This window comes from Pinus tabuliformis, chromosome 2_1 (assembly GCF_031772625.1).
Source record: "Pinus tabuliformis cultivar Carrire ecotype Pingquan chromosome 2_1, CPIR1, whole genome shotgun sequence".
Classification (NCBI taxonomy): Eukaryota; Viridiplantae; Streptophyta; class Pinopsida; order Pinales; family Pinaceae; genus Pinus; species Pinus tabuliformis.
Window position 1 is genome coordinate 180,522,868 of NC_142299.1, and position 22,255 is coordinate 180,545,122.

Genomic DNA, 22,255 nt, shown 5'->3' on the forward strand with positions numbered 1-22,255 from the left:
TTCCACCACCATAACTTCCAACCATCAAAGTTATCTTCAAACCAAGCTTTGCACCCCCAAATTTGTCGTGAATTCACCTATCTCTGGCTTAGTTGACCAAGAAATTGAGTTTGGAACATTATCCCTAAATGTGATGAAGTTTGAATCAAGAGACCAATGAAACAATCCGAGTTCGTCACAACATCTCCATTTAGGCCTGATGAGATGACTGACTTCCATCCACTTCTATCTCTGGGTTATGGAGATTAAGCCTTCACATCAATCACATAATAAATGTTCTTCTATCAAGTCACTTGTAGAAAGGGATCACGTTCCTTGACTTTGCAAGCTACTAGATTGAGTGAATTCAGAGAAGTGCTAGCTTTCAAATTTCAGTTCTTCGACTCTCATTGTTCCTTGTTTTTCCTATTCTCATCCTCAGCTTCCAACCTTACCTTGTTCTAGCAACAATGACCAGGAGAAGTAGCTGCTGCTCCTGTTTTTCTTGTTTTTCGGGGAGGAACACCCCTTCTCCCTCTGCCCTGCCAGATGCTTCTGCTGCAGCTGTTGACCCAAACGCTCCTTCTCCGACAGAAATGGTAGCAACAGGACATCATCTCCAAACCCCTCCATCATCGTCAACTTCTGGTGCCCAAGGCAAGAGTATCGAGCCGTCCTTTTCATCTTCTTCTGCACATCAAGACGCCTCTTGCGCTGTTGTTGTAAAGCAGGATGAGGTGGTGCCTTCTTCTCCATCAGGTGGTGCCTCTTCCATTCCATTAGCTCCACCATGTGCTGCCTCCTCCTCTTCCACCGTTCCAGAAACTGCTACCTCCTCCGCTTCTGCTATCTCCTCCGCTTCTTCCCGCGTTCCAACGGTGGCCATGGCGACAGATGATATTCGTCACTCCCAACAATCGGTTGCCTCCTCCTCTACTCAACCTGGAGAAGCCCACTCCTCTTCTCTTCAAGGGATGCCCTCCTCCTCTTCCACCGTTCCAGAAACTGCTACCTCCTCCGCTTCTTCCCGCGTTCCAACGGTGGCCACGGCGACAGATGATATTCATCACTCCCAACAATCGGTTGCCTCCTCCTCTACTCAACCTGGAGAAGCCCACTCCTCTTCTCTTCAAGGGATGCCCTCCTCCTCTTCCACCGTTCCAGAAACTGCTACCTCCTCCGCTTCTTCCCGCGTTCCAACGTTGGCCATGGCGACAGATGATATTCATCACTCCCAACAATCGGTTGCCTCCTCCTCTACTCAACCTGGAGAAGCCCACTCCTCTTCTATTACCAACACAAACAAAGATGCTGCTGGGCTTGAAGGAGACAATGTGGACGTGGATCTGGATGCCCTTATTGAGCGCATATCCGAACGCTTGCGACTCAAGGTAAAAGCGTATCGCTATAGATATTGTGTGATTTTTATATGGACATCATGACCTGCAGATTTATAAAACAGCGTGAATGAAATTCCGTTTCATTTTGTTCCAGGAAAGGGAAAAACCGCCACAAACAAAAGGGGCTCAACAATATTGGCCCACTACCACCAAAACATTCTTCAAATTAAAGAAGCTGATATCAGAGGGAATCAATGTCGTTGTGCGTAGTAAACTTGGACCTTCATCATTTGACAATGTTTTATTTACAAACCCTTTTATTCATATGCTCAAATTCTTCTTGTTTGTGTTGTGCATCCCCTAAATTTTTCTTGTATGTTTATTTCAGAAAAGTGTTATTCCCCGGGACGCGATCAAGACAGCTGTTGAAGGTCTGGGAACGGCACAGTTGGTTACTGCAGGTCTTCTTGTGGTAGAGAATATCTTGGAGAGGCTCGAAGAAGTTAAAGTCAATAAAGCTGAGTGCCTACGTCTTCTGAAGGAAATGTTTTTTCTGGCCAAAGTTGTCAGACAATTTAAAGAACGCCGTCAGTTGAATGAAGATGAAGGAATGCACAATCTAATCAAAGAGGCAACCGAATTGATAATTGAAGGCTGCACCAGGTGCTGTTATCAGATTGACTCGTCAAAATATTCCAAGTGAGTAAATCAACATTCTAATCTATTTATTTGTGTGACGGTTTATTTTGATATGCACATATAGCAGAGGCCCCCTGATGAAAGCCCCACAACTCTGTTATAAAAGCAAACAATCAAATACTCCAGAACCTGCAAATTAACCAAAACAAAGAACTCGATGTGAATATGCTATCTTCTGGGAAAGCAAATCTGTTACAATCTTTTTCAAACATACACATAAATAAGAGCCTGCAGCTGTAATAGGTTGTCTAAAAGTGGAAATAGAGAGGGTAATGCAGCTCTTAAAAGAGGTTTTCTTACCTAATTCATACAGCACATCTAATAAATTAAAGAGACAATGAGCAAAGAAACACTTCCAACAAGTTTTTCTGTGATAGTCCAAAGAAAGTATCATTCAACCCAGATCATAAGAATAGTTTATTCAATTCAGATCAGGAATTAGATACAACGCAAAAGGAAACTGAGCCTTTTTCTGTTAAGAAAGAGAGGCACTCTCTGTTTTTTCTCTCTTGAAATCAGTTATTCACCTTCGTTGCCATCTTCCCAACTGTTCACGAGTCAAATCTTTGATCTTAAATTTCAAATAAGTTTAATAAAAATTTTTTAAGGGGTAAGCAGGGTAATATTTGTATATTTTAAAAAATTTACATAAAATACAATCATGGAGGTTAGGGATAGTTTGTACCTCTTATTGCTCCTGGTTGTACCATATCTTGGATAAAGTGGTACCTGATATCTATATGCTTGGAGCGATCATGAAACACAGGATTCTCTGATAATCGGATCCCACTCTGGTTGTCGCATAGGATCACATGGTATCCAACACATGTCCAAACAACTCACTGAAGAGCTTCCTCAACTAGACAGCTTCATAGGAGGCCATACTAGCAGCTATGTATTCGGCCTCAACGGTGCTCAAGGCAACCGATTTCTTCTTCCTGCTCATCCAAGTTATCAAAGCAGAACCCAAAGAAAAATGACATCCATAAGTGCTCTTGTGATCCACCACACTGTCAGCCTAATCAGCATCAAAATAAACATGCAACCTCACATCTCCGGCAATGTATCTCAATCCATGAGTGATTGTGCCCCGAAGATATATCAGAAGATTCTTGGCACCAATCCAATGTATATGATGAGGCTCAACCATATATTGGCTCAATGTGTTAACTGCAAAACATATGTCTGGACAGGAGTTCACCAAGAACATCAATGCTCCTCTGAGTTAACAATACTCAGAAGCATTTCCCAATTCAGGTCTAGCAGCACTACCACATAACTTCTTAAAGTTAAGTTCCATCGGGGTAGTCACAGGCTTGCAGTCCACCATCCCAAATCTTTCCAATATCTTCACAACATATTTCCCTTGAGATAAGAAAATTTCACTTGGTTTTTGCAAGACCTCCAACCCTAAGAAGTAGTGCATCGATCCTAGGTCCTTCATCTTAAATTCATAAGCCAACTCCCTCTTACATTTGTGAATGAGAGGGTCTACACCTGTCAGAAAGAGGTCATCCAAATAAAGTACCAGAATGAGAGGTTTATCATTTTCAACCTTAAAGTAAAGGTTCGGATTGGCTTCACTTCTAGTGAATCTCATCTTCATCAGATAGTTATCGATCCTCTCATACCAAGCTTGGGGTGCTTGCTTCAATCCATAGAGAGCTTTCTTCAACCTGCATACATGAGATTCCCGGTCATGAACCTCAAACCCCTTGGGTTGTTCCACATAGACTTCCTCTTTGATCGAACCATGCAAGAAAGCGGTCTTGACATCCATCTAATGTAGGTTCCATCCTTGCGAGGAAGCAAGGGCTATGATCGAGCGAATGGTGGTGTATCGGGCAACAGGTGCAAATATCTCATCGTAATCTACACCTTCCTTTTGAGAGAAGCCTCGAGCAACAAAGCGAGCCTTGAACTTTTCTGCACTTCCATCAGCTCCATGCTGGATTTTGTAGAGCCACTTAGAGGTGACAACTGATTTGTCCTCGGGTCTAGGCACCACATCCCAGACATCATTCTTCATAATTGACTTGTATTCTTCATCCATAGCCTCCTTCCATACTTGTTGCTTCACGAATTCTTCAAATGATGAAGGCTCATTTTGAATAATAGTGCTCATGATGGTCAAGTATCCTTGATACCTGTTTGGTTTCTTGCTTTCACGGAAGGTCCCCCTTGGTGCAATATGTCTCTCGACATCTTCGAGAGTCTCCCTAAGCCATGAGGGTCTCCTCTTGGAGGAGGAGGGCTCTTGAGGAGGAGGATCAATAGGATCCATAGGTTCATCAACATCTGGCATTGTTTCATCTTCTTTTGCACCCTGTTTTTCGTTGTCAGCTTCTTTGTCCTTCCTTGGGATAGGAAGGTTGTTGATCTTCCTAAGGGCCATATCTTTGTCGAAGGTGACATCATGACTTATCTCAACTTCCCTTTGACCAACCACATAAATTCTATATCCCTTAGAATTTTCACTATAGCCCACAAAGATTCCTTTCTTCCCAGATGCACCCAATTTGCTTCTTTTCTCTTTCGGCACATGAAAATATACGGGACTTCCAAAAATTTTAAAATGAGAGACATCAGGTTTCTTACCAGTGAACATTTCTTCGAGAGTCTTGGAGTCCAATGCTTGATGAGGGCATTGGTTTTGAACATACACAACAGTATTTGCAACTTCATCCCATAGGAACTTCGGAAGCCCTTGATCATGAAGCATGGCACGAACAACTTCTACAATAGTGTGATTCTTCCTTTTAGCCACACCATTCTGCTCGGGAGTGTATGGTGTTGTAGTCTCCCTCTTAATGCCAGCTTCTCTGCAATAAGCTTGGAATTCATTGGATTCGTACTCGGTCCCATTATCAGTCCTCAATATCTTGATTTTCTTCTCGGATTGGTTTTCGATAAAGGCTTTGAAGTGTCAGAACTAGGTGAACACTTCATCCTTCTTCTTCAAGAAGTAGATCCAAGTTTTGCGAGAATAATCATCCGTAAAGGTGAGATAATATAAATATTCTCCCAAAGAGTTTACGAGCATCGTACCAGATATGTCAGAGTGGATCAACTGTAATATGTCTATGGTCTTGCTATTACTTGAGGGGAATGGCCCCCTTGTAAATTTTCCTTTGGCACATCCTTGATATACACCTTCATGCTCTACTTTGAATTCGGGCATACCTGTCACCATCTGTCTCACATTGGGTAGGGCCTTATAATGAAGATGGGCAAACATCTAGTGCCATAGTTCATATTGTAGAGATGTGTCGCAAGACATGGCTCCCAATGGACTTCCTCCAACTTGATACAAATTGTCAACCCTAAACACAAGATTAAAAGCATCGTTAAAATTTCTTTTCCAAACACGTACCTTTCCATCGATAAAAGCCACCTTGAATCCTTTATCTTCCATTGCTGAAATGGACACCAGGTTCTTCTTGAGATCGGGTACATATAGTACTTCTTGCAAATGAATAGTGTTACCTTGATTCAATTGAAGGGTAACATTCTCTACTCCCTTCATGAGATAGGTGGCATCGTCTCCAAGGATGATCTCCAAGTTTGTCTCCTTTTCTATCAGATTAGAGAGGGCTTCCTTGTATACGGTGAAGTGCCTTGAGGCACCACTATCAATCAGCCAATTTCCCAAAGTGTTCGGAGGAGAGGCAGTGGAGAGGGCCGATATAAGATAGTACTCTTTTTGCTTATTGTTAACAACATTGGATTCTTTATACCTAGAGTTCCTTGATCTCTTGGAGGGTCAACCATTTCCTTGATGTCCCACATTCCTTTTTCTCTTGCCATTGGACCTGCCATTCCTTTGATTGTTGTTGTTGAAGTTACCCCTGGAATGATTGTGATCATCATCATGTGATGTGTCCCTTCTATTTGGACACTCCCTTGCATAGTGGCCAAACTTATTGCAAACAACGCACTTGCCCTTCCTTCCTCCCTTAGATCCAGTCTTTCCATGGAAATGACCTTTAGACCCTGCATTATTTCTCCTTTTGGCATGAGTGGAGAATGCAGTGGGGTTGCTTCTAATAGAAGGCATTTCTTGCTCCACCATTCTTGTTTCTTCTTGAATGCATCTTGACATCAATTCTTCAAACCCTGGAATTCGATCATTGTTGAGTATAGTGGTTCTAAATACATACCACTCAAGTGGGAGTCCTCCAAGGGTGGTGAGAGTAAGTTCCCTGTCAGGAATGACTTCTCCAATCAAAAGTAGATCATTCTTGATCTCAGTGATCCTTAAGAAGTATGATTGAATATCCTCGTCCTTGCCCTTCTTAATATCTTTCAACTTATTCTTGAGAAATAGAATTTGATTAGCATTACTAACCTTGAACATGTTGATCAACATGTTGTAGATCTCCTTGGAGGTATTCAATTCGGAGATGTAGGCCACCAAACGCTTGTCAATGAAATCCCTAGTAATCTTCCTTGCTTTGAATTCATCGCTATTGTACCTGGTCTTTGCAATAGCTGGTGCATTTGAAGGAGGCTCAGGGATTTTACCCTACACATAATCCATCACTTCTTGTTCTTCCAAGGTCAAATCAAGAGACATTTTCCATCCATGATAGTTAGATTTATTATGGAGATTGTCTTCAGCCGGGAAGTAGGATGAGGAACCCATTGAGCCTTTTGTCCTTGTCCAACTGTCTTTGGTGATTTCTCTTTCACTCTTGCTTGGGATTTGTCTTCACCTCAGCTCTGATACCATGTTAATTTTAAGCAAAATGGTATTTTCTATGCTTTAGAGCAATTTTAATTCAATTTCTTTAATAGCCCAGTATCAATATTTAGATTAGCAATCACATCAACATGATAGTAAAATGTAGGTAGAACATAAATATAAACAATAGAAGACAAGCCAAGACAAGAGGACACAAGATGTGGCACCAGCCAGGGATAAACCCCAATGTGGGGAAACCCTTGATCAAATCTTCTTATAGTCTTCAATAGTTCAGCAGAGAGAGATAGTACAATTTACAAATTTGATATTTTGTAACAACAGTAAAAGAGCCCTAATGAGAAAAGTCAATGCCGGTCAAAAGGGAAGATTTGACCCTCAACAATTTGGTCAACTTCAGTCAACTTTGGCCTCCAAACAACAAGATGAATAAACCCTCAAAACAACCCAAAATAGTCCAGTCAAACCTGGTCAAACAACCAACTCTGCTGTCAGCCCTAGCTGCAGTGAATGCTGGTCAAAGTCAACATTTGATCTTGATTTCTGTGCCCAGAAATGCGGCCTGCCCAAACAGAAATATCTCACCCAAAAACGCAGTCAAACATGTCAATGCTACTGGTCAACGCATGGTCAAACTGTCCAAAAATTCGGTCTCCTGAAATTTCGGCCTCCTAAAATTTTGGATGTGTGGAGAGAGAGAGGCCCAGAAATCCGCACCCAATCAATGAAGAGAGAGAAAGAGAAGTGTGAAGATGAGTGTGTCCAAATGAGGCTAAGGCATCATGTATTTATAACAAACATTGAGGATGAATGGACGTGACTGTTGGGCTTCTGAGCCTACATAAGTTTGTTGGATGACCTTGACAATTTGTCCATAATGAAAATAAATTGATAACTTCATTTGTACATGTCAGAATCAGATGATCTCTTGACCAATCCTACACCTCTCGGAGAGAGGAATCCAAGAAAAATATCAGCTGCCATAAATAAGATGACCCATGTGGAGTTTGGCCCTAGTTTCCAATTTTAACATAATTCATACATCACATCTAATAAATTAAATAGACAAGGAGAAAAGAAACACTTCTAACAAGTTTTTGTTTGACACCTAATCCTCTATGGGTTGGTGTGGAATGTGAACAACCACTGGAGTCCAAGAGACCACTTGGAATATGAATACAAGGGTCACACCATGTACTATAAATGTATATCATGTCAATAATATATGAAATTCATTGTTCTATCATTTATGGTTGTTTACATTCCATGTGAGCCTAACATGGTATCAGAGCAGGCGAATTCCTGTCGTGCTCCAATTTGAGCCACTATTTTTTGTGGTCATTCTCTGTGAGTTTGTTTCCAGACCTAGGCATTATCTAGATTCTCTGAAATCTGCACCCGTTAGAACACAGGACCTAAATTTGGCTCTCTTCCCCACTAAATCCTGGTATATACGTTCTTTCTCTGTGTGTTAATTGAAGTTCAAGGTTTATATGTGAAGGTTACTCCTGCATTAAATTTCGTTTTATATGAGGGTCATATTTATATATGCGTTGAGATTATTGTGAGCACTGGTTCATGTCACTTTATGTTCATTATATCATATGGTTCATAGTTGGTTCATAGCTGCTCCAATCTGAGTTTGGTTTGGAATTGATTTATGGTCTCATCAAATTTAAGGCTCTGCCATCTAAGCCTATCTTTCTATTACCACCACCCAGGCTCTTTCCTTCAGCTACTTTTCCCATAGTGATTATCTTTAATTGCAGCCTTGAATTTTTCCTCTAGTAATGTCAAGCATTCCTTCTGAATACATAAGCGTACCTGGGCTGGAAAAGGCGTCTTCAAAGTCTTGAATGCATCAGTTTCAAATTCATATCCACTTAGGTATAAAACATTACGCCACCGATACCTCTTCCCACTGACCACTGTTAGGAGGCATCCTGAAAAGTTGGTTAAAGAAAAGCTTCCCTGCAATGGAGGTAACGCCGACCATTTGAAAAGCCCACAATTTCCTGTTGTCCTTGGATCACAAGGTACCATTCTCATCTTGATATACATGTATGGGGGGGGAATCTGAGGGTCTCATCTGTCCCCACTGAATTTCATCTCGCGCCTCCTCCAAAGATAACCTTTGAATTCCTTGTCCCTCGTGCATTGTTCAGCATCCAAGTCCAAGTCGCTATGCAGTCCAATGAGCTCATATTGAATCGTAGTTGGTTGCTCTTCTTCAACTAGTTGTGAGGTGGCATTCATTGATTCTTCATCATTACTCAAAAATTCTTCAGGGACCGATATCATCAGCTCAACATCATTAATGTTGCTGCTCATCACAATGCTACCATTGATCTAGTCTTTGAAAGAACGTTGATGTTTTAAAACTATAGGCGACCACTTGTGTTCATCATGAGATGAATCCGCGGGGTTTTTATCACAGTTCTGAGATGCCAACAATCTGTTTCCAGACATGTTGTCAAGCAACAATGTTGTGAGCAGAGAAAAGGCAACATGACCCCCATAATTTTAGAACACTACCACAGATAGGAGTCTGCAATCGTATCTTATGCCAGAATCAGTAGGTATAGCGCTTGCTACACATGTTATTCCAGAGGCATCATAAAAGTAACGGTTGTTGTGGTATTCACACCGGATGACAATGTTGCAGTTGAGAGGTTTTCAAGTCTCTGGTCTGGCAAGTGCCCATGCTGGAGCAGTTGAATTTGGAGGCTGATTCCATATATATCAATGGTCTTCAGTTAACGCCTGGTCCTCTGCAGGCATACCACAGTTGAGCGCCAGTCCTCTACCTGCATACCACAGTCCTCTGCCACCAGTCTATAATGTTGTGTTTTTAACTCTGGTATAACGCTCCACCTTCCATACACTATCATATGCGTTTTTAATATTCCATGCCTAAATGTTGTTGGTTAACATCTGGAGCTCCCATGTAATGAAGACTAATGTCTCTCCATGAATATTCTCTCTACTAAGAAAACCCAATGCCCAACATCTTTGTTTACTCCCTCTACGCCCATTGCATTCTTGTGTGTTAGTTGTGGGATCCTTCCACTCGGTCCTCTCCCTTGAACCTCGGCCCCTCGGCTCCAGTGTGAATTTTTGTAGCCAACTCGATCTCCAACCTCCCGAAGTCCATCGGACACTGTTTTCTCAGTGTGAAGCGCCATTGCTGCACAAAGACAGGGGAGAAAACAAGAAGATCTAAGGGAAAGCTGCGGATTTTGGCTAGACCTAAATGCAGATTACCACGACCTAAATAAAAATTAAAGAACCAGATGGAAGGGAGTGAAGTATGATCTATTTTCTCCAATCGAGTGTGTTTGTATCACTGTTGGTTTGATGGGGCCAACTTGCCTTGGGGGATCCCATGCCCAACAATCACTTTCAGGAAGCTTCAAAGAATTCTTAACCCCTCACCATGGATATGTTATATTTTCTATCATTAGAAAACACTGCATAGTAAGTAATGATAGTATCATTATCTCTTCTCGCAATCTTAGAGGTATAGTTGAAATTTTTCTTGGTGTGGGGTGCTATATTCAACATTTTAGTTTGATATTTTTGATTAAATCAATGACACATTTATTTTGAAGATCAATCCAAACTGAATAATATTCTCAATTTGTTTACATTGTAAACGGGTGCATTATCGGTTGAAGCCGACACCCTTCATTTCTTTAGCTTGAGTTGTTTGGAAAATGGCCAAAGTTTATGAATTATTAGAGTCCCTGGAAACTTTGATACAATATACTACAGGTGACACTATCAAAATCAGCAAAACCACTCTTGTTAACATTCAAATATGTTTGCAAAATGCACAAGAAAATATTGAGTTTTTGTAGTTGGAGTCTCAACTTAAGCAAGAAGAATTACAACAATGGATTCATCATTTTGAACCTGTTTCTATTCAGAACATTGAGACAGACTCCCATCAACACCAAGAATATAAAGTTGAGGTTGATTTAGTGCCCAGTTCCAGATCATATTTTCATGCAGATGTAGAAGTTCAGTCTGCCCGTCCCAAACCCATCATTAAACCTTGGGAAGAACTCATCAGCAATAAGCACAGAACATATCTTGGATATGATAAGGAAGTTTCCTTTTATATTCCAGATTACTCAAAGACCATCAAATTTTAGAGCGTTGGGTTTCTTCATGATGGTTCACCTTCAGTTGTTCCAGATTCTACTCCTCCACATTTGCAACCAAAAGTTGTTAAATGCCAACACTGTGACCGAGTTGGCTATATGAAAGATCACTGTTTTGATCTTCATCCATGTGAGCACTGTCATAAAATCACTCATTCTTCAAATAGATGCTACAAAAACAAGCCTCCTGCAAGAGATTCATCTTGGATGGATCTCTTCTTGGCAATGGGCTTCAACAACCAAGAAGATATTACAGTCATATGTCAGAACTTGTTCTAGAGTATTGAACAATATTGCAATTGAGTTTTCTCCATCATCTCACCTTGTATTTGACAAGGGGGGAAGTGATGGTCATCTACAAGCTTCAAAGCCACATCAAGCGAGCTTGAGCCACAACCTGCCATACCAGATTTAGAGTTGTAGCCAGCGACAAAGATGCCCATGAGCATGCCTTCGGCTGATGATCAACCTTAAACCATCTATTGCAGGCTTGAGACATCTCTTCAAAGAATTGAGGACACTTCCCCTAGCAGAAGACTTCAACTTCTTGCTAATTTTGGAAGAGTTCCAGGAATTGCATTAAGCATTCCAGAGTTGGTGGTCATCCTTAAACCATTGCAGGTTGTAGACCTCCCTGTTTCAGGTTGAAGGTCTCCCTCTCCAAAGAATTAGGGACACTTCCTCTTGCAGAATATTTTAGCTTCTTGCCAGACTTGGAAGAGTTCTGGGAACTGCACTAAGCATTCCAGTGTTGGTGGTCATCCTTAAACCACCTCCTTATACCAACATTTCAGAGAGCACATTCAGCCTAGTGCTCCCGTGCATTTTTGCACATTTTGTATTACAACTCTCTTCTTGGACTCATACATACCCCTTCAGATTAAGGGGGGAAATGTCGGACACCTAATCCTCTATGGGTTGGTGTGGAATGTGAACAACCACCGGAGTCCAAGAGATCGCTTGGAATATGAATCCAAGGGTCACACTATGTATTATAAATGTATATCGTGTCAATAATATATGCATTTCATTGTTCTATCATTTATGGTTGTTTACATTCCATGTGAGCCTAACAATTTTTCTGTAAGAGTCCAAAGAAAGTATCATTCAACCCACAACATAAGAATCATTTTTTCAATTCAGATCAGGAATTAGATACAACGCAAAAGGAAACAGAGCCTTTTTTTGTTCAGAAACAAAGGCTCTCTCTGTTTTTTCTCTCTTGAAATCAATTATTCACCTTCATTGTCATCTTCCCAACTGTTCACGAGTCAAATCTTTGATCTTAAATTTTAAATAAGTTTAATAAAAAAGAAATTAAGGGGTAAGCAGGGTAATATTTGTATATTTTCAAAATTTTACATAAAATACAATCATGGAGGTCAAGAGTAGTTTGTACCTCGAAGTTGCTTGTAGACAAAAAAATGTATATAATGAGGAGAAAATTAGGGAGACCATCAGCTCAAGAGGGAAGCTAGATGGTCTCCCAAAGAGGTATTAACCATAATGGTGATGGAATGACATTAAAGCAAAGTAAACATAATTGAAACTAAGTAGACAAGAGCAACTAAATGACATGTAAAATTGAGAAAATTGAGACTCTGAGAATGTCTATCTAGGGAATTTAGCATGCATGTTTGGGCTATTCCTTATCCTCATCGGTCTTGGTCTTGGTCTAGGTGAGATGCATTTTCTCCCTTGGAAACTTGCCTTGCCAAGCCTTTTACTTCCTAGCATGTTCCTATTGCTCCAGGTAGAGGAAGAGGTTGTCATATCCTTTAGGGAGACAAGAGGGATGCTCCAATTCCATGAATGCTTTCCCAATGTAGGAATCTACCTCCCTTCATGAGGGTTTTTCGTTGGTTATGCCCTCAATGCTAGACTGACTGGCTAAGTCTGTTGCCTGCCCTATTGGTTCCAGAGAGTTATGGGCGCTGACTGTCAGGCCATGTAGTAACTCTCCACAGGCAGAAAAAACTGATTCGTGTATATTCCATAGGTAACCCATTGTTATATACAATAGGGAGTGATTGTTCAGTTCATCTCCGGATGACTGTTCACCTTCCCAATTTATTTATTTACATAAAATTCCCAATCATGAAGATTAGGTGTCAACATTCCTCCCCTTAATCTGAAGGGATGTTGGTGAGTCCAAGCATCATTCTGAATCATTCAAGCTTTTCCCTTCCAAGTGCTTTGGTGAAGATGTCTGCAATTTGCTCATTTGTGGAACAATGACGGAGATGGATTGTTTTGGCCTCAACATGATGTCGAATCAGATGATATTTAGTATTGATATGCTTTGTTCGATCATGGAACTTTGGGTTCTTGGCCAACTTTATTGCAGAGGTGTTATCAATCATGAGTGGAGTTGATTGTACTTGTTTTACCTGCAAATCTTCAAGAATTTTCCTGAGCCACACAATTTCTTTCGTTGCTTTAGCTGCTGCCATGTATTCTGCTTCTGTTGTGGAATCTGCTGGAACTGATTGTTTGCGTGATCTCCAGGAGACAGCTCCTGATCCAAGACTCATAGCATATCCTGAAGTAGATACCCTAGTTTCTTTGTCTCCATCGAAGTCTGAATCAGAGTATCCAATCAAGCTGAAGTCGTCCACCTGTGTATACTTGATTCCAAGGTCTTGAGTTCCCTTCAAGTACCTTAGAACTCTTTTTGCAGCAGACCAATGTCCCTCACAAGGCTTTTGCATGAACCTGGAGAGGATTCCAATAGTAAATGAAATGTCTGGTCGGGTAGTAGTGAGGTAGATGAGACTTCCTACAAGCTGTCTATACTTTGTTGCATCCTCAAATTCCTTTCCTTCAATAGATGTGAGCTTTAAGTTTTGTTCCATTGGAGGAGAAAGAGGATTGCATTCTGTCATGCCAAATCTGTTTAACAAATCTCCAATGTATTTCTTTTGAGAAAGAAATATGGCTTTTGGATGTTGGGTTACTTCAATGCCAAGATAGTAATGAACATAGCCCAAATCAGTCATTTCAAAACTTTTCCCCAATTCCTTCTTTATGGATGCAATGTAGCTTTCATTGTTCCCTGTCATTAAAAGATCATCTACATATACCACAAGATACACAACTGTTTTGCCAACTTTCTTGACAAACAAAGTTGCATCATCAAGATCAAAATGATTGAAGTTGAGTTTCAGAAGATGCTCAGTTAGTTTTTCATACCAGGCTCGCGGTGCTTGTTTGAGGCCATACAAGGACTTCACAAGTTTGCATACTTTATGTTCATGTCCTTTCACAGCAAATCCTTCAGGCTGGGACATAAAAACATTCTCTTTTAGATCTCCATTCAAGAATGCAGTTTTTACATCCATTTGATGGACTTTCCAACTGTTCTGAGCTGCTAGTGCAAAGAGTGTCCGGATGGTGGCCCATTTTGCTGTGGGGGCAAAAGTTTCCTCATAATCGACCCCTTCCTTCTGTGCAAAACCTTTTTCCACAAGCCTAGCTTTGTGCTTGTCAAGTGAGCCATCAGCTTTGTACTTGTTCTTGTAGACCCACTTGCAGCCAATTGGTTTGGTTCCAAATGGAGGATCAACTAGCTTCCAAGTGCCATTCTTTATGAGAGCATCATACTCCTTTTGCATCGCTTCTTTCCATTCATCATGAGAAGCAGCTTCTTTGAAGGAAGTTGGTTCGAAATCTATAGACAAGTTCAATTCACAATCATAAGTAACCTCCATATCAACAGGTGAATTAGAGTCATCTACATCACCTCCATTTTGTCGGTTTGAATTTCTGGTTCCTGTTTTTCCAATTTCATCAAGATGAACACTTTCAAGTGTCTTTGTCAGCCACTTTGGGGGACCTTTCTGAGATGGTCCAGGCTGCTCTGTTGATTGAGTTGGGACTGAATCAAGATTGAGTCTCCCAATTATATCAATTACATCACTTAAAGCATCATCCGTTGTTGGAGTTTCATGCAGGGGAAATTGTTCTTCAGAAGAAGATTCCACATGTTTATCTAGTATAGGAATCCCCCCTTCAAGATGTGGAATCTGATTATCAAATTCTTGAAATGATTTCGTTCTTGCGAATCTATCCAAGCAATCAAGTTGCCGCTCAACAACATTGTCAGATTTGGATGATTCAAGAAAAATGACATCTCTAGATACAACAAACTTTTTATTTACTTCATCATAGAGGCGGTATGCTTTAGAGGTGTTTGAATACCCTAGGAAGATACACTTACGACTTCTAGCACCAAGTTTGTTTCTATGTACCTTTGGTATCAAAGCATAACAGGTGGAACCAAAGATCCTGAGATGTTTTATCGAAGGAACATGTCCATACCACAATTAATAAGGAGTCTTGTTTCTTATAGCATTAGATGGACATCTATTCTTTATATATGCAGCACATAGAACAGCATCAGCCCAAAAAATTATCTTTACATTTTTGAAGAAAAGCATGGACCGTACCATATTCAAGATTGTTCTATTCATTCTTTCAGCTACACCATTCTGTTGGGGATTATAAGGCACAGTTGTTTGATGTTTGATCCCATGTTGGCGAAGATAGTGTTCAAATTCATTTGATGTATATTCTTTTCCATTATCACTGTGAATAGACCCAATATGAGATTGTGCATCATTTTCAATCCATTTATGAAAATTCTTGAATGTTTGAAAAGCATCAGATTTGTTCTTCAATAAATAAACCCAACACATTCTGGTGTAATCATCAATAAATGTCATGATATATTTATTTCCATTTGCAGAAGGAACAGGCATTGGACCACATAAATCTGAATGAATGAGTTCAAGCTTCCTATGTGCTCTTGAATGTGAATCATGAAAAGACTGTTTGCTATGCTTTCCTAGAAAGCAAGCATCACATTGCTTATGTTTCCTAGGAATTGTAGGCAAACCAGCAACACCATTTTTCTTCAATAAGCGGAGACTGTCATAGTTTAAATGTCCAAATCTAGCATGCCATAATAAACTTGATGGAAGTGTACCTTCTTCATGATGAGTAATATATGAGAAATGTTGTGCATGACCAGAGGTTCCTTGCAGTTTTAGAAGTCTTTCTTCTTCTATTCCCCTCATGACAAGTGAGTGGTCAGATGCTTTTCTTACCTCAAGTTTGCCATCAAACATATGAATGGAGTGACCTTGCTGGCGGATGTGGACCAAGGACAACAAGTTTCTCTTGAGCTGTGGGAGATATATAACATGATCCAGAAGAAAGTCTGGAAGACCAGGCAGTTTAAGCCTGATTGTGCCAAGCCCTAATGGCTTGATTTTTGACTGATCTGCAAAGTATACTGCTCCATCAACATTGTCAGTGAAATCTTCAAAAAAATATTTTCTATGAGTCATATGACAGGTTGCTCCTGAATCAAGCAACCAATCATTTTTCGAAGAAGCAAGTGAAGCATTAAACAAATCTTCATTTACTCCAATGTTACATTGTGCCTCAATATAGTGAGCGGATTCAGGTGCTTTACCTTTGTCTGTATCATCAGTTTTACCTTTCTGCTGGTTTCTTTTCTGCTCAATTTTGTCCCATGGTAGCTTGCATGTAGAAGCATCATGTGATCCATTTCGTTTGCAGCGAATGCAATGCAGATCTGCCTTTTCTCCTTGAGAATGTCTGGCCCCCCTGCCTCTAAAGTATCTTCCTCTTCCTCTTCACCCACCTCTTCCTCTTGTAGAATCTTGAGCTGGATGCTTTTCTTTATGAGCAAGGCACACAGTCTCTTTAGAAGATTCAGGAGCTGTCTTCTTTCCAAAGGCTTTTCCTCTTTCAGCAAACTTTTTCACAAGAGAGTCAAAGGTTATATCTTTAAGATTTCCATTTGCTTGTAAAGACTCAAGATAATTGGAGTAGGTAGGATAGAGTGCCTTGAGAAAAGCAATAAGAGGGATATCCAACTCAACCTTAGTGGATTTAATATCATGCATTATAGACTTTACTTCAGATGCAAGAGCAAGAGGATCATTATTTTTCAGTTCAAGAGTGAAGAGTTTAATCATGAGCTGAACAACTTCAAGTGCAGAATGTGAGTCATAGAGTTCTTTCAGCGTTTGTAAAGCTTCAAAGGCAGTTGAATATGATGAAATATGGCGACTTACTTCTTCATTTATAGATGCTGTGATTAATGCATAGGCTTTGCTGTTCTTGTTTTCCCAAATGGCGAGCTCTTTGTCTGATGTAGGATGCACTGGGTCATTGTCTCCTTCTCCGACACACACTCCTTTCCACAACTCATTGAAGATGAGGGTGTGTTTTATCATCCGGGACCATTCAGGATAGTTCTCCTTGCTAGTGAGAACTATTCCTACCATAGAGATGATTGAATGCATTCTGTAAAAAATACTTCTGCTGATTAAAAAAAAAACTTTTGCTGATAAAAAGAACTTCTGCTGATAAAAAAACTTCTACTGATAAAAAACTTCTGCTGATAAAAAACTTCTGCTGATAAAAAAAACTTTCTGCTGATATACAATGAAGTTGTACTCAAAAGGGCAACTCTGCTGATTTCAAATTCTTTATGCACTCTGGTTTTTTTTAAATGTCTCCAAAATTTATAAAATATCCTCCCCTTTCATTTTCTTTTAGTGGGATTCCTTTTCTCGAGACAAGTGCAAAGAATAATGTTGAAAAAACATTTATGACCATGGCATCAAAGATAAAAAAAAAGGATGGAAAATCAGCCAACATTGAACACTGGCAAATCTGGCAGAGTGAATGTTGGTGGGAGTCAGCCTATTCCACCAAAGACCGGTTGTTGTTCATAGTTTCAAGTCTTGGAACTCAGGACTGTTAAGTAATTCTACATAATGTATGCTACTGCTGGTCAAGTAATTCTACATAATGTAGCGGCGATGTTATGGTTGCATCAGGTATTAGATGCTTGATGCCCAAGTTCAAACATAAAAAAAAACGATAAAGATAATGCAAATGCAAGGATAATGCAAACGATTTCAAACATCAAAACGATAATACCACTTTCCGTGAGCACTGAGAATTCAAAACTCAAAACGATAATACCACTTGCCGTTGATGGTAATTGAACAGGCGTTCGCAGGAAGGTAAAACGACAATCGCCGTTGTCGGGGATCGAACCCAGGTCACACTTGAGTACTGCCGTCGATGGCAATTGAACAGAGCGACAGTAGTGCTGGCATTCAGAGCTTGCAATATCCCGATGCTGGTGATGTACTTGCAAGTATGGACACGTATTCTTTTACAACTAGTCTCCTTCGTTGTATCAGCTTATCGAATCTACCATTCAACAGGAAGGACTATTGACGCTGATGGAACTTCATGTGGCCCTTCAAAATCGTCATAGAATAGCGTTCTCCTTCGTTGTATCAGCTTATCGAATCTACCATTCATGACAGTCATGGCCCTTCAAATGCACAACACACCACGGTAATTCAACGCACAGGTATATCGGCCTCAGCGTTAGGTAGACAACGTTCTGCGTGCCACCTTAACCAGAGAGGGCGAGGAAGAAATTATGGCATGGTCTGACTGCTCAGAGAGCGACAGAGGCAGAGGCAGAGTAGCGCTCTGGACAGAGGCAGTGGCAGAAATGATCAGGACAGAGGCAGTGGCAGAAATGATCAGGAGTTACAACTATTTTTAGAACTGGCTCTGATACCATGTCAGGCCAGGCAGTAACTCTCCAAAGGCAGAAAAAACTGATTCGTGTATATTCCATAGGTAACCCATTGTTATATACAATAGGGAGTGATTGTTCAGTTCATCTCCCGATGACTGTTCACCTTCCCAATTTATTTATTTACATAAAATTCCCAATCATGAAGATTAGGTGTCAACACTGACCACCTTTTGTTTCTTGGCTTTAGGTTTTGGGTGAGCCAAACTGGAGGCTCTTTTCTCCTGTTGGGAGGATTCCACCTCTTCAGACCTTCCATTCGAATTGGAGGATGTCAGAGGAGGGGTAGGAGCAAGAAAGGGAATTCCCATCGCTTTGGACATATTTATTGAGGTTGTGCTCATGTGAACCAAGAATGTGTTGAGTTTGAAAATTCCTTGACCGTAATTCCTACTGCAGCAACTGATGATATTACTCCTATTTATTAAATTCCTTTAAACAAATTACTTGCAGTTTCCTACGACAAATTTTGTAATACATACACTACAACCTTCACTTAATTAAATTATTATGCAGAAACAAGAGACTGAGCAAGAAAAAAAATACAACAAAAATGACACTGTTATTTTTGGACAAAAGTCCCCAGAAAAACCCAATGCGGGAAAATCGATGCAACAACTCAAAGGGTTTTTTTATTATTAAGAAGTAGTTCTGAATACAACTCTAGATTCCCTCCCAACAATCTAGTTACAGAGAAATAATCCGGTAAAAAAAAATAGTGAGATTCCCTCACTATACCTGACAATTCCGACTGTTTTGATCACTGAATCAACTGTCCCTGGCTAGAACTACGCTTCCCTTGCGCAGTAACTGTGTGGGCCTGTGTGGAGCTCTCTGAGGCTCTGTGTCAGTTCAACTGGGAAACGTCTTGCCTTCTGGAGTAGTTTCCAGCCCTCCCGGCTCAGAAATGTCAGCTCCTCTGTAAAACTCGGACTTCTGCATGGGTGACTGAGCTGCCTCTATGTGAGCCCTTTTGGCTCAATGTCAAGCTCTGCATGGGACCTTCTGGCTCAACATCAACCCCTATGGTGTCTCTCTGCCTCTCTCTGCTGGGTATCCTAGGCTTTGGAGAAGATACTCCAGCCCAACTATCCCTTCCCCTCAACTAAAAGAAATCTACTCGATCAGAATTTCCTCCTAAGAACTTCTCACTTCATAAATTCAATCTCTTGATCTCTCGGTGTGTTTTCCAAATGACCCTCAAGCTCCCTTAAATAATCTTCTCGTTGACATTCAACGACCCAAATTAGAAGCTAATCAATGGCTAAGATCATTTTAGCTTGATCATTGTCTTCTTCTAGAAGTTACACCCACAATTAGATTAATACCCATTAATATTTTTAATTTCCTAAGTTTAGACTTAGGGTCCCATTAAAAAATATTAATTATTTTAATAAAATTTCTCTGGGTTGAATTTACCAAAACTCTTTCTGGGTTCTTTGGAATACATGTTCCCAAGCCCCCCTACAAAATTTGATGCCTAGAGCACATCCGATGCTACCCAAAATCAACATTGAGTTCAACAATTTGGCCTTCGACTCTCTTCCTAGATTGTTACTTCTTGTAAGATCCCAAACAATTAAATTTCCAACAGATCTGGCACACTAGAATGTTCTAATAAAAATTCTTGCAATAAAAAAAATGAACACCAAAGGGATATGAAGATGCAACCTCTTATTTATATTAATAAATGAAAACAAGATACATGCTCAAACAAGACATACTATCAATAGCATGCACGACTACTCAACAACGACTACTCTAAGAGACTAAAGCCCACTTGTGAATCCTAGATGGATCCACCATACAAATGTCACCACAGGGTTTTCATCCTAGGATCAACTTAGAACTGGCCAAGTGAAGTTTTGAACAAAACACAATAAGATAGACAAACTCTCCATGATCCCATGTTTGTCCCTTATCCCTTTTATAGGCCTTATGGACTCTCCAAAAACCTTATTTTATTGTTTTCCTTCGAAAAACAAAGGAAAATACCATTGGCGAAGACCGCGGTAAATACCATGGGCAGATTCCGTCCACTTTGACCATATCAAGAAAGGGAATATTACAAATCCTCTCACCCAAAGATTGCTTTCCCTTAAGCAATCCACTTCTATCCACAACAAAAGCATATGTATACCAATACCAACATCCCATACAAACCTAAGTGCTATCCCATGCCTCTATGCTAAATGATCTTGAATGGATTCTTCGATCCCTAGATCCCAAACAATTATTTGACCAATCGTGCCCTCAATAGATTCACCTAGATCCCAATGCCACCTAAGTCCTGGGACCTGTGGGTTATGATACCATCTCAACCCTCCATCATTACGCATGCCTAAGGGCCCAAGCTGCAATATGCCCTTGGTTATGGGTATCCTCATAGGAATCTACCCATCAATAGAGTTCCAACTCATAATTTCTCGGCAATCCATCCCGTGTGAAGGATCTAATGCATGAATGTTTGCACATGGAATAAGTCTACTATGTTGACGTTGCCAGTTGCTCAACTCATGTTGCTCCACTCGGTCATCCAACATGATCCATTTGGATAATTTTTCCCTAATCTCCCCAATGTATAAAGGCAGGTTGGTAGTGTTGCGAGCTTTATCTATGTACTCCTGTAGAGGGCTGCTTTGGAATTCCTAACTGTATTCCTCTTGTAGCCTTGTGAGGGTCTTGAGAGATTCCTCTACACTAGACAACTTGGTCACTGACCCGACACATACCCCTATGAGCTCCTCAATTTTTCTATTTTCCTGTAAGATAATGTCTTGGGCTATCCAAACTCTCTGCTTCAACATCATAAGATGTGTCTTGAAATGCATGATCTTTCCCTTAAAGTTCTCTATTGGTGATTCTAATGCCCTGATGAATGTCTATATTCTTGTCTGCACCGAATGCCTAATGACCACAACTTCAACTTGAGCCTTTGATTGACTCTCTAGGAATGGTTCATTTTGCACATTATTTCATCATGCTGCTCCTAATGATCATGCTCATCATGTTGGTTCACTACTACTAGTTCCTTACTCAAATTTCCCTTGTCTCCTCCATCTATGAAGACAATATGTTGTTCATCCTCTCCAATTGTCGAACATAAATGCACTGGTGGACTACTATTTATACTTGACTGTTCATATTCTTTATGGACATCCCCCCTGGAGACCTATGGACTCAGCTGTATAGGAGTCTACCTCATCAATACCATTAGGTAGAATTTCCTCATATACTTCCAAATGCTTGTCATGCAAGTCTCCTTGAATAATATCGTGTTGCTACTCACCATCTTGAAAATGAATAGACCCAAATACAAAAGACTCCCCACGATCTAAAGGAATCTCCTCTTTTTCTATCTATGTTGCCTCCTTCCTATCACCTAGACATGAATGGTTAAAGGCCCAAGGTCCTTTGCAGATAAAGCATAGTCATATCCTCCTTAGTTCATCCTTTCTGCAGTTTTTTTTCTTGCCTCCATCAATCCTTCTCAACTCCTTCCTAGTCAGCACCCTTCTGAGAAATTTTATGTTTTTCCTGACCAACTTCTCAACTAGATCATAGGAAATTGGTGATACCTTTGGTTCCTTCCTCCAAATTGTCAGCAATTTGGATCTTAATATCTTGCTGATGTTAGCATCTCCTTCTAAGAATAGAGACCCAATATTTTGCATGCTTGTTTTGACACAATCTGGATGAGTTGATGTAA

General features: G+C 40.4%; 1 protein-coding gene across 1 annotated transcript in view; it reads left to right on the top strand.

Moving 5' to 3' along the window:
* The first annotated feature begins 275 nt into the window (after positions 1-275).
* LOC149199305 (uncharacterized) overlaps positions 276-22,255 on the top strand; it is a 94,260-nt gene continuing 72,280 nt past the window's right edge. Inside the window, exons 1-3 of the mRNA XM_089402375.1 lie at positions 276-1,370; positions 1,474-1,581; positions 1,708-2,018. Of these exons, the coding sequence (XP_089258501.1) occupies positions 450-1,370; positions 1,474-1,581; positions 1,708-2,018 (1,340 nt within the window). The 5' untranslated portion in view covers positions 276-449. The remainder of the gene's footprint in view (positions 1,371-1,473; positions 1,582-1,707; positions 2,019-22,255) is intronic.